This window comes from Muntiacus reevesi, chromosome 12 (assembly GCF_963930625.1).
Source record: "Muntiacus reevesi chromosome 12, mMunRee1.1, whole genome shotgun sequence".
Taxonomy (NCBI): Eukaryota; Metazoa; Chordata; class Mammalia; order Artiodactyla; family Cervidae; genus Muntiacus; species Muntiacus reevesi.
This window is the reverse complement of record NC_089260.1, coordinates 28677162-28691441: the sequence shown is the minus strand read 5'-3', so window position 1 is coordinate 28691441 and position 14280 is coordinate 28677162. Positions and strand designations below refer to the sequence as shown.

Here is a 14280-nt window from a genome sequence, read left to right as displayed (position 1 = left end):
ACTTCATTATGTTAAATATGGCATGATCAAACCAAAAAAGTAATAAGTGAAAATAAACAAAATTGTTTAGCATGTGAAAAGTGAAAAGCAGAAGAAAATGAAGGGGATGGATTTCTGCATATATGTCTACATGTCTTGCATTTAATGAAATATATTAAAAATTTATCAGAACATGCATAGTTTTTGTATTTAAAAAGCTTTTCACATAAAAATATTTCATCTTGAACATTCATTTCTTTCCTTCCTAATTCATGACTAATCAAAGAAACTATCTGAACAAAATGCCTTCAATTAAGTAGAATTTACAATATTGCATATATACATTCAATCATATACTTGTGCAACAAAAACCTCAAGTACAATAATGTTGCTTCTTTTGAGAAACTCACAGTACAGTGGAAGGGATCAACACAAACAACACATTGTCTTTTATGATTTTAAAAATGATATACACATATTTTAATATCTCTATGATAAAATAAATTTGACATGCTTATAGCTGAAATACACCTGTAGAAAAAGCTAGATTAATTTTATTAGATAAATGTGATGATTAACAGCACTTATTCTTGATATCATGGCAGTATTTAATACATATACCTTGTGAAATGTAATAAATATATCTTTTATGGCATATATTTGAGAATCAACGTCTCACTGATTTATGATTTAGAGCGTATCTTACAATTGGTACTTGCAGTATTTTTCCTTTCAGTTTATTAATATTCAAGGAAAGATATGTGATATGTTCTTTCTATTGAAATTAGAAAATTATCTAAATTATGGGCTTACTGTTTAAAATATTTTAAATTTTTGGTTAATTTAAATTTTATGTTATTTTTCTATTCACTCCTTTTTACTTCCTAAAATGGGTATTCTGGCATTCCACCTTCTGCATCTGTTTTACAACTATTTTTTACTTTTTACTTTTCTTCAATAAAAATTGACAAATAGATGCTTTTAAAAAATAAGGCAAAAAAAAAAAAAAAGTAATGAGGCCAAGTCCCTTCAAAACCAGGAAGCTATTTAAAACTTCTTGATTTGAGATGGCATTTTCTTAGCTAGATATTGTCCCTGACTGCCAAATAATCAAGTTTAAATATAAGAACATTACATAAACCTCGTTTCTACACACATATACACACATATACATTCACACAGAGTAGTTTTCATAATTCACTATTTCTAGTAACTGAGTTCTTTGAGCCTCTGGACTTTTGTTTTTCAACTTTCTTATTTGAATTTATAATCTTTTCATGTTTTCTTTATTCCTTAAGAATTTCAGATATGTGTTAAAAATACTGTGAAATTTTGCAACCCCTCTGTAATATTAATTTCATAATGTACAGAAAAGTAGACGTAGAATTTCTACTTATAATTCATGTTTAGATCAGGAGAATCTAGAATTATGCCTCAAAATACAAATTGCAAATTTTGTTAAAAATAATTTTCAGACAGCAGGAAAATTTACAAGTAGCAGAACTAAATTTAAAACAACCAGCCAAATACAACAGTAGGACTAAACTTCGGCTTACCCTAGAGGGTTGGGATGTGTAAGAGGATTACAACAAAAAACATAACCTGAGAAAGAAAGAGCCATTCTTTTACTGTAAATAAAGGGCCTTAGACAGAGAATCTCAAAATTGTAAAGCAGTCATCTAGTCATCTAGTCCTAACTACTTATTTTAAGAGAATAGACTGAGATAAAAAGGCAGATGCTTTTCCAAAATCAACAGCTAAGTGTTAAGAATCAGATCTCTTATATCCTACTTCAAGGATCGTTTTCATCTTTTTTTTTATATATATTATGTTTTGGAAGTTCATAACTATATTTCAGTATGCCATCGGACTCTGTCTCTACCTTTGTACTTTAAAAGTTAGTGACCAGAAAAAAAAAATCACTACAAAATCTTCAAAATCAATAAAATACCCTTCATTTGAACTAACTGGGTTAAATGGCAAGTAAGAATTAGTGTAATAATCACTTTAAACCTTCTAACAGCAATCAGTTTTACTGTTTTCAAATTCATGGAACGAACAAAGCCTAATTGCCAAAATGTTTCAGACTATCATTTCTATCTGTAATCCCCATGAAAAGCAACATGTAAAGCATTTCAAATTATAATTGAGGAAGCTAAATATATCCCTTGCATTCTTGTTCCTGTGTTTTTTATTTTTTTAATTTAAAAAAAAATTTTTTTAATTTTTATTAGTTGGAGGCTAATTGAGGGGAATTGGGATGGGGAACACATGTAAATCCTGAGTTTTTTTAATAAAGTAATTGTTATTTAAATGCATCATTTGATCAATTTACATAATGCTTTTTTAATTAATGGGATTTTAATTAAAATTTTCTTTGACTTTATTTCGCTTGGTGTCATTAAAACTTAAATAAAGTAGAAAGTAGTCTTCTGAACTAGTTTATAACTTTTATAAGAGCTGTAGATAACAAAATAATTTACACTTAAAAAATAATATTTTCATCTAAAATACTTGAAAAAATCTTTTAAAAATGTTGCAAGTACCTTCATTGAGTTTATGTGTTTCTCTAGGCAAATCCAGTCATATCTGCTTTAGTAACAATGAAATATGCTAGCCTCTTATGATGTTGATTTAATATCATAATATCAAAAATAGTAGCAACATATTTTAGATGAAATCCAAAAAGTTGTGATTCACTTTCATAAATTTCATACAATATAGTCTGAACATCGATCATTGTTCAAAAGCAGAGTTATGAAATATGGAAATGGTTATTGGAAGAAATAATAAAATACATTTTAAGTTTTTTCAATGATGTCATTTTCTTAAATGTGTCCTAATATTTAAATTAAGCTAAATTGCCTTAAAAATACATTAGTTTATATACAAAAAAAGATTCATTAAATTCTTCCCACTTTTATATCACTATTTTTATTTTTCTAGTTTAATTTTTCCATAAAGTTAGATGAATTCAAATGATTTATGATAATTTTTTTTTTTTTTTTGCTCTGCTATAAAAGTTCCATAGTGTTTAAAAGTACCTGTATATGTATGCAGGATTCTCCCTATAGAACCTTTAACATTTTTATACTGCTTGGTATTTTCCATACTTAGTAATCAAATTGCTATTTTTTTTCTTTATTTTCTTCCGGGTACCCTATATCAGGCTTAAGAAAGCAGTTTCTTTAACATGCATAATACCATGCTAACAAAATTTGTTAACTTGAATTTCATTTTGAAATTGTGTATCCTGATACATGTTTTTGTTTGTTTTCTTAACTAGTGAAAAAGGCCATAGATTTTAAATCTAGAGGATTTAAATTGTTTCCAGGGAAAGACAACAGCAACAAGTTTTCTATCTGTGAGTGTACTCCTTTTTGTTTCTTTCTCTAGTGCAAGAGTGAAGTTTGTGGTTGTCTGTGTTGTTTGTGTGTTTTATAGAAACATTTGTGTATTTACCAAATTAACTGCATTAATATCTATATAACATGCATGGTTACTATACAATATTTTCTTATACTTAAATGCATATTGAGTTTTAGGTTAATGTGGTAAACTTTGGAGCTCAGATTGTTTCAAAATGTAAAAAACAAAAACTCTTTTGATCTAGCATGTTGATTACATTCTAGTTTTCTAATTCTAGTATGTGAGATTAAAAAATGAGTAAAAAACATTAAATTGATGATTTCTTGTAGGGATTTTTGTTTGAACATATCTACATTTCAACATAATTATTTTTGCAAGGGAAATTTTTTAATAGCAGTTTTTCATTTAAGGGAAAAATATATTTTAGTTTGAGTTAATTTATAAAAATCCTTTAAGTCAAGGACTTTGTAAATGAATTAACTAATTGATTTTTTTTAAGAAAAATCTCATGAAATGAACTGAATTACATATATTTATGTGTGTGCCCCAATACACAGTTTTGCTTGCTATTCAGGGATTTATAGATCATCTGAAGTTCATCCATGACCCTCAGATTAAGAATCACTGAACTAAAATATTCATTGTTATATGAATATAAATGAACATACAATAAAACATTTAAGAGAGCTGTGGATTTTTCATTATTAATCAATAGCAGTTTATAGATACATATTATAAATTTTGAAAGAAGTCATTTATGACACCATATCTGATGCCTTATTGATAATAAATAAGATTAATTCTTATAAATACATTTTATTTTTTAGTGAATATATGTATTTTAGCATTATTTATTTTTATTCAATTCCAAATGATGTGATAAAATGAGTTTGAAACTATTTCTTTAAAACAATCACTATATCAGAAAAAGGTTCTACCCCATATTTGAGTTTTATTTGAAACAGTAAATGACACAATTGAGCAATCACAGCAATTATCAAAAGCAAACTTGGAACTTGTTGGTATCAAATATTTTAAAGTGTTCTAATTTTAAAATATGATTTTCACATTTTGTTAGATTTGCATATATGAAACCAAACATAGGAGATATAAGTAGGAAATCTTCAAATTGTGTTATCTGTTTGGAAAGCATTAGACAGTTCATTTCAAAGTATTTAGTCACATAATAATGGTTTATTGTTTATTTTATTTTGTTTATTTAGTTAGTTAATTGGAGGAAAATTGCCTTAAAGTATTTACAATTTTGTGTTGGTTTCTGCCATACAACAGCAAAAATCTGTTATAATTATGCTGTTATATTTTTAGGTTTAAAGGATATTTTCAATACAGTTATATTAGTTTTTAAGAACAATAAATAATCTATAATATATTCACTATAATTGTTTCATTTCAGAGAGAAAGAAATCTTTCTTATAGTAGAAAATATGAACAGAAAAATTTTGTTAGATGAAATTATTCTGACATATCAAGTTTTATCATGTCAACATGAAATAAATGTTTGCAAACTTAAATAATTCTGTTTACTACTTTTCCCCTAATATTTTGTGTGGCTAATGTATTTATTTTGGAAACTAAGGAGAATTATAAGCTATTGCTTTTTCCCTTTTCCTCATTTTGGCTAGACAAATGTTATTTTATATGCTTCATACTTCAAAATTTTCAATGTCCTGGGGAAATCAGGTTATTACTGGAGCATCTAAGATTCATCAAGGACTTAAGATGTATGTAGCTCTACATCACCAGCAATTACATTACAGTATATGTAAATATATCATAATAACATGCTGTATACCTTAACATTAAATGATGTTACATGTCAAATTTATTTAGTAAAAAAAAAAAAAAAAGATACATGTAGCTCTTTATACTTGGTACATTGCCTTAGTGGACATTCATATTATTTTCATTGTCTTGTACAGTGGTTATGAGAGTGAATAAGAAAGGGGATTAAGACATGAGTGTGTCTAGGGAAACAAACAAACCATAATTAAATAAATATAAATTTTTTCTTTTTTAACTAAAAAAAATTACTTTTAAATTGTTAGGAGTACAATTATTGAGACAAAAATAAGAAAATTGCTCATAAAGCAAAAAATATTATTTGCTTCATAATTTTAAAATAAATTTTGCATCCATCCATTACAGCTTATGTAGGAGGTAAAATATAGTCTTGAGTTTTCTTATTTCTCTTTTTGAATATAAATAATCCCATTTTCAACAGGACAAAATTATTTATGTCAATTCTTTGATAATCACAAAGTAATAAACCAATATCATTTTAAATTTTATTTTTCTACAAATTTTTCCTCAAATTTTTAGTAACTATTAAAAGTTTAAGGTATATATTATCTATGATTAATCACAGAGAAGTTTATAATGCTTTAACTTTTATCATTATTATATCCTTGTTATCAAGTAAGCATTTGGGTCTTCATCTCTTTGAATCATTTATTTAAAACAGGGCCAAATTTTCAAGGAAGACAACTTTTATCTGACATTAAACGTTCACATGAAAAAAGAAAAGCAATAAAACTTATATTGTTTGAAAAAACAATTCTATCATAAGAATTTCCCCAAGTGAGCATAATTATAGAGGACATGAACTACACACATTTTCAAAGTGTGTCTTCCCACAACAGCACGTTTAAATTTTAACTAAGAAATAAATTAATAAGAGATTCAGGAAACTGCAGCGATGTTCATGGGAAGCATTTCATTGTTAAATGGCTAATTCAAATTATTTTTCCAACTTTGGTACCTGAAGTCTATATAGTCTATATCTTATCATTTATCAAATATAATAGATTTGCAAATAAAGGAAAATATTTTTAGTTTATAAAATAAAATATTTTTTATATTTTAATATGTTGAATTGATTGAACTTAGTCTAGCCAACTTTTCTTCTAGAGTGTTGTACCTTTTTAAGAGGTGAAATTATAAAGACACCATGAGCTTTCCAGAATGAATTTTTTTAACTACGTTATATTCTACAAGTCCATATTTTTCATGCATTCTTTTTATACCTTCCTTTCACAATTCTGTTTGAACTACTTCCCAATGGCAGCACCATGCTAGACTAAGAACATAAAAGAGTGAACAAAAGAACAGTTTCAGTTGGCAAGAACCCAACATTTTCTTGGGACGTTAAATAAGAGGTAACTCTTTGCAGAATATAAAGTTATTATTAAATGACATTCTGACAACATCCATAATGTTGGAATTAAGAAAAAGATTCATTCTATTTTATAAGGTAGAATAAAAAAATTTAAATCTAATATAAAAATCTGTATGATGCCACCAGCTGAATGAAGTAATGTAGATATGACTTTTAGTCAGATGACTTTCAGAATCTACTTATTTTTTACTTTAGGTTATATACTATATAAAATTAGAAGGTTCAGAAAACTTGCTTGTAATAATAGTATTTTATTCTGATATTGACTAATTTTATAATGTTTTCAAGTTAAAACATACTATAATATAGTGCATAAAGATTCCTATAGTGTATTTTATAAATACATATATAATAAACATACTTCGATGTTACATGAAATGACAATTCATCCAATTTTTTAAATTCTGTAGATTCTGCTCTTCTCTCTGTTTTTTTCCCGCTTATATGTGGGGAAAGGGATTCGTATTGTATTAGTAGTAGCAGTAGTAATGATAATAATAACAGTATTATTATCATTAAGATCAGAGCAAAAGGAATATTCCCATAGTCACGCTCTTTTCAAGAGACAAGGCCCTGTCCATGTAGTTAATTTTTAAAGAGCATGGATGTTCTTTTTACAAGTTATTATTCAAAGTGATAGAAGTAAAAGTGATACATATTTGTCCAGTTGTTTGAGTGGCATTATGTAATGAAAACAGGTGTTGAATGGATACTAACTTCATTTGAATGTTTTGGCCTCACTAGCTACAGAAAATTATCTAGTATCTAAATATCAGAACGGCTTCTCAGGTGGTGCTAGTGGTAAAGAACTCGCCTGCTAATGCAAGAGAGGTAATAAAGAGAGAGGTAGTATAAGAGAGAGGTAATATAAGAAATATGGTATAAGAAATAAACCAGCATTTTTATGCTACTTGATTATTAAAAGGGATTTCCCAGGTAGTGCTAGTGTAAAGGATCCACCTGTCAAGGCATGAGACATAAGAGACGTGGGTTCCATCCCTGGGTCAGGAGATCCCCTGGAGTAGGGCAGGCAACCCACTTCAGTATTCTTTTCTGTAGAATCCCATGGACAGGGGAGCCTGGCGGGAAGCGACTTAGCATGCACGCAAATATAAGAAGAAATAGATGATATACTTTTTTGGTTTTTTTTGTCTTTAAATACTTTAACTAAAAAAACCTTAAATACATATATCATGCAGAAGCTCTCCTATTTTCTTCACATTTTAAATGTGAAAAAAGGAAACTTTTTCACCTATTGTAGATATCCAGAAACAGTAGTTTGAAAGATACTTTTCAAATAGACAAAAGTAATTTGACAATTAAATCTTAAGAACTGGGATTAATTAAGTGAACATTGTGAAAATTATAGATATGCTTTGCATTCTTCACTATCTGAGCCACTATGGAAGAAAAATAAAATATTTGGAAAAGTGTTTTGAATTTTATTTATTGATGCCATTTTGCCCTTCTGAACTTTCTGTATAGGATGGAGTACTCAAGAGTTAAGAGTAGAACTTCTTGAATCAGTCTGCCAAGGTTGAAACCTAGACCATGGCAGAAAGTAGAAATAGTACTTTAGAAATATGTTTTAACCTCTCTATGTCTCAGTTTCCTCACCTGTAGGAAATGTATAATAATAGTAGCTAACCTTCAGATTCTTGCAAACATTAAATGAGTTGATACATGTAAAAGGTGTAGATTAGTTACTGACATATAGTAAGTACTATGTAAGTGTTAGCTGCTGTTAAAATTTATATTAAACTAGGCAATAATGATGATAAAATGGAAAATAAGACATTTCTTTTTTATTTTCAAATATATTCATAGATCATTTCTATATTTACATATAATTTTTGTTATAAATTTAATATACTAATATAAGAAGCCTATATCATGCCACTGCTTTTTCTTATCTCTATTACATGTTAAAAAGTCACATTTTAATAACATATACTATGATATTTTCAAAAGTCAGAGATAGGAAAGACAGTACTTTCCATAGAAAAAATATTCTACTCATTGTAAACAGTGTATAACACATTGTTTTTAATTAAACTACTAGGAAATATTCACAGAGAAATCATGAACCCCCATCTGGGTACTGTAGGATTATTAAAGTAATTATAGCTTTTTCTTTATCAAGTGTATATTTGTAAATAAAACAAAAGAATATGAAACTATTAAAGAGCATGATAAGATAACTTAAAAATTAAATATAGAATTGTTCATGTTACATAAAAAGGATGGATTAGAAAGTCTGGAAAGAAATGAGAGATTGTATTTTGCAAAAGGTGGGACTTGAGCTGAGTCCTGAACATTATACATAGAAGTTTGATAGCTAAAGAGGAAAATAAGGAAAGCATGAAGACTTGGAGAAGGCACAACGCAAAGGAGCATGACTAACCATTAAAATTGCAGAAGAATGAATTTATTGGTCTTGGGTTATGGATGTATCTTAATTTCAGAAGAATGAAGAATCTGTTGGACTTGGGTTATGGATGTATCTTGGTGGCTAGTGGGAAATATAATACATATGCTTAGAAATCTAGATTCGTAGGATATTTGGACAGTAATGAAAGCTGTGTTTGAGAAAGTTTAATTCTCTTCTAGTACTCAAGATGAATTGGAAGAGAATGATAATAGAAAAAAAATCGAGGATTACATTAGATTTGAGCATGCACATTAAATGATTAGGAGTAGGGACCTAATAGGTCATTGAAGGATCAGGAAGGAGCTTGGGGAAAAAAAAATATATAATACAACCTTAGGCTAAAGTCCTTAGCAAAGAGAATTTTTCAAGTCATGAAGAAAATTCAGCATATTGAGAATCATGGATCAGTGCCTTTAAATTTGCCCTCTGTATATGATATAAGCTAAAGTAAGAGAGTGGCCAAAGAAAACATAATAGCAAAAACCAGAGAGGTAAAAATAAATTAGCAAGTCAGCAGACCCAGAAAAGGAAGGAAAAAAAAAATCACATGTATTGTATGAATTGGTGAATTTATAATTAATTTGGGAGCAATAAGAATATATTTGAGGGTATTTGAGAAAGTGATTTTTGTAGAATAAAAGTGCAAACACAAAATTTCATATCTAGTTGAGAATATGACAGCTTTATCAGAGTTATGACTGTTGGTCCATCATCTGATATTTATCTTGCTATCTGATAAATCAATTTGAATAAGTTGACAATCCAAGCTAAATGATGCAGGGATCCAGTGTTTTTAAGCATTGACTCTTCATTAGATCCCCTGGAAGATTATTTAAAAAACAAGCAAGAAAACAACAACAAAACAAACTGGTTCACAGTATCTACCCAGAGTAATTGCATTAGAATATCTAGACAGAAAAGTAAGCATCTGTCCTTTGCAAAAAGAAAAAAAAAAAAATCTATAGGTGATTCAATTCACAGTGTAGGACAAGAACTATGGCAAAGTTTAGATTTTTTTCGTCTCCAGAGTCTCTACTCAGGTCCTTTCTTTTCTTTAAAAAACAGAAAAGTTGATGAAGAGCAGAATAGTTATTCTCCAATTTGTTTTAAGATTGAATTCGTGAAACAGTGTCACTCAGATATTTCAGTCTTCATCTGGTTTAATAATCTTTCCATAAAAAAATATTGCCTAGGTAATTATTTATTTACTGTCATCACATTCACTGAAAACATGAATACATAATTTATCAATAGGATGTTCTGAAGAAACTGCTGAAAGTGTACAATGACTAACTAAAACATAGCCATGGGACTTGTTAAAGGGTAAAGCCCTTAATTTGATTTTCAGCATTATAGCATAATTCAATGACATGCTTGATAATTTGCACCACAATTTTATTTTCACATTGGTAGAATAAATTCCTTGTTATATACCAGTTAAAAAGTGCCATAATCCTTAAACTTTTTCCATAAAATCTTATTTTTTGTTGCAACTTTAAAAATAACAAGTATCTGATGACACTGCTGTAACTGGTAGTGACTTCTGTGCTGCCAATAATTAATGGAAAATCTGGCAATGATACCTAGGGAGTGCATTACCGTAGATTTCACAATTTGAAAGTCATTAAAAATAAAGTGTTAGCAATTAATGTGTTAATATTCAAAGTAGTATGTGAATGAATAGAAACATGAAAGTTATGTTTTATATATTCAGAAATTAAAAAGTGTTTTTGCTCTCATTATTGCTTTATAAAGTCATATTTAACTTTCTATGTATAAATTATAGTGATTAGAATAATAAAATACAAGAACATATTTTATGTACAATTTGAAATGAATATCACTCTTGATTTTCTAATCATACATATTTTGCTTCTTTTTTTTTCTTATTTTCCTATTGTTTCAGTAAATGAGGGAGGTATTAAGACAGCTTCCAACTTATGCCCAGATCCAGGAGAACCAGAAAATGGGAAGAGAGTTGGATCAGATTTTAGGTACGATTTTAAAATGTCTATTTCATTATTAACTTTGTTGAAGCTTATTTTCACTTAAATTTCAAATATAATAATATGAAGATGAAGACATGGTGACTTAAAAGTGTGGCAGCTAGATTTCACTGATGTGTTGTGATTAATGATATTTTATTATTTTAAAATGACTAATTAAATAACATCAAATTTACTAGGGAACTTTTTGGAGTTTAAATCATTAATTTATTGTCATGTGCTATATGGGAGAACTGGGTTGGATCCCTGGGTTGTGAGGATTCCCTGGAGGAGGGCATGGCAACCCACTCCAGTATTCTTGCCTGGAGAGTCATCATGGACAGAGGAGCCTGGCGGGCTGCAGTCCATGGGGTCTTAAGCAGTTAGACATGACTGAGCAACGAAGAGAAGCACAGCCCAGCACCGTAAGTGAAAAATCATGAGAGTCAATTTGAAATACATGAGTTGGAATTCATATTCTAATGTTTATTAATTGTCTGATCTTGGGTAAGTTTTTCAATCCCGTCTGCCAGAGTTTCCTCTTCTGTAACATGTAAATCAAATGTATCACATAGAATGCTGTTTCAAATGAGATCCTGCGTGTGAAACCTTCCTGCAAATGCTCTATAAACATTTTATTTAGAAGAAAATTTAACTTGAATAAGTTTTATCTCCATCTTAAATTTAGTATTTATTTTAAAAATTGAAATTAAGTTTACTTGCAGCATAGAAGACATAAGACTACATAAGACATAAGACATAAGACATAAGATTCCCAGGTGATGCTGGTGGTAAAGAATCTGCCCGCCAATGCAGAAAAAATAAAGACGTGTGTTCCATCCCTGGTTCGGAAAGATCTCCTGGAGGAGGGCACAGTAACCCACTCCAGTATTCTTCCCTGGAGAATCCCATGAACAGAAGAGACTGGTGGGCTACAATTCATGGGGTTGCAGAGAGTCAGACTGAAGCGATTTAGCACACACAGCACTCATGGTTGAATGTGTCAAAGGAATAGTGCACTCAGTATTATGGTAACTATTAATTTACACCATGACACAATATTGTTTAAAAATATTGAGTTTTCAGTAGTCTTCTGAATGTAACATTTTACAAATAAAAGATACAAAATCCTATAAAATGCTAAGTGATAATTTAGTTCACAAATACTATTTTCACAAAATATTCATGATATATTAAATTTAAAAATGATAATGGTTATAGTTTCACATACCATACATTTACATTCTTTACTTCTTTATGCTGTTTGTGTAAAGGACAAGTGATATGCTGAAGAAATTCCCCATGACTAAAAAGGTAGTTCTTATAATAAAAACCTATGAATATTTTGTCTCCATGGATCATTTGACTTAGAGTTATATTTCGATATTCTTGGAGGGGAAAACAATATTAGTTCAATATGAATAGAATTGTAATTTTCTAAGAAATTTGCAGAACTTTCTTTAACTAGCCTGATAATTAATATGGATGATATTGTTTGAAAAATCACATTAAAAAGAAATTCAAAAGACCCGGAATCTGGTCAGAGTTAGAGCTTAATAAACTAAGTGAGTATATTAAAAATCAACTAAATCTCAACCTCAGTAGTTAAAAGTGATATTTTATAGACTGCAAAGTGTCCATCAATTCATCTTGTATTTGTACATGTATTATTTATTTAATAAAAACCCTATAATAATAAAACTTATAATCAAAAACCTATTTGTTTTATTCCAACTTTGCCTCAGATGGTAAAATATCTGCCTGCGATGCAGGAGACCCAGGTTCAATCCCTGGGTCGGAAAGATCCCTTGAAAAAGGGAATGGCTACCCACTCCAGTATTCTTGCCTGGAGAATTCCATGGAAAGAAGAGCCTAGAGTGTTACAGTCCATGGGGTCAAAAAGAGTCAGACACAACTGAGCAACTAACGCTTTTATTTTCACTTACAAATAATAAAACTGAAAGTCTGCTTATCCAACTAATAATTTTATGGAACTGGAATTTGAACTCATTACTTCCTGATTGTATATCCTGACCCTTTAATCACTGTGTTACATTATGCTTTGAAACCAAACAAACTTCGTTCAGATCCCATTCTTACAATCAACCATCAATATATTGTCTTCTCTGGGGATGTTTTCCTCAGATCTAAAAACGGTAACACCTGTTTCGTAGGATTGAGGGGAAGATTGCATGAGATAATGTAAACATGGTAAAACTTAAGATTAATAAGCATTCAATTCTAGCTACTATTATAGTATGAAAAGATAAATTGAAATAATTATTATTGATGTTAGTATCTATTTGGTCTCACTTTTTACAAAAATATGGGATTTATTAGAAATAGGCTTATTACTATTAGTAATAGTAATATAGTGTGTTAAATTATCTTTTAGTAAATTTCAAATCATCAGATTATCTTACAGTCATGTTTTAGGCACCCTGATAGATGTAAAGAATCAAGGAGCTTACAATCAGGCTAAGATATACTCTTATAATTAAACAATATTTATAAATGCTATGGAGACAGAACAGTTATGGTATTTTTGGCAACTAGATGAGGTTCACAGAGGCAAATGTTGAGCTACGTGATAAAGTGTGATTAGAATCTGTAATGTAGAGAAATGAAGTCCAGAGACCATTTATATATTTATATATTCATTATTTACTTGTTTTGCTTGCCTGTTATGTGCCTGGCTTTGAACTAGGAACAAATAACACACATAACACAGACACAGTACATTCCCCACATAGTACTTCAAATTTAATGGTGAAAAAAAGACTATAATTAAATGAATCTCATTTTTTTCAAAAAAAGAAAAGTACTGTGAAGTCAAAACTTGAGGATAAAATTGTCAGGATAGGAACCCACCTGATGTAAGAAGGTCCCATTTTCATTGATACCAGAAGAATTTTATGCCTCTATTCTTCAGAAAAGGAAGAGCCTCACACTGAAAAAGAGCTTGATGAGCTATTTTAGGAAAATGAAGAAGATCAGAGAGTCTAAATTATAGAAATGTAAATTGGAGAAAAACACAGAATGCAATAGAAAAGTGGTAGAATGAAGTTAAGGAGATGTGGGGGGCTTCCCTGGTAGCTCAGACGGTAAAGTGTCTGCCTGCAATGTGGGAGATCTGGGTTCAATCCCTGGGTTGGGAAGATCCCCTGGAGAAGGAAATGGCAGCCCATTCCAGTACCCTTGCCTGGAAAATTCCGTGGATGGAGTAGCCTGGTAGGCTACAGTCCATGGAATTGCAAAGAGTTGGACACGACTGAGCAACTTCACTGGTTCACTGGAGAAACCAGTCTCTTCTGCAAAGA

General features: G+C 29.6%; 1 protein-coding gene across 3 annotated transcripts in view; it reads left to right on the top strand.

Moving 5' to 3' along the window:
• The window catches only part of CSMD3 (CUB and Sushi multiple domains 3), a 1308014-nt gene that overhangs the window by 552415 nt on the left and 741319 nt on the right, over nucleotides 1–14280 (top strand). For 2 of the 3 annotated variants that reach the window (XM_065902670.1, XM_065902669.1), the window contains 2 exons: nucleotides 3266–3343; nucleotides 10882–10969. In XM_065902670.1, the coding sequence (XP_065758742.1) occupies nucleotides 3266–3343; nucleotides 10882–10969 (166 nt within the window). The remainder of the gene's footprint in view (nucleotides 1–3265; nucleotides 3344–10881; nucleotides 10970–14280) is intronic. The other variant, XM_065902671.1, reaches the window with a different exon arrangement.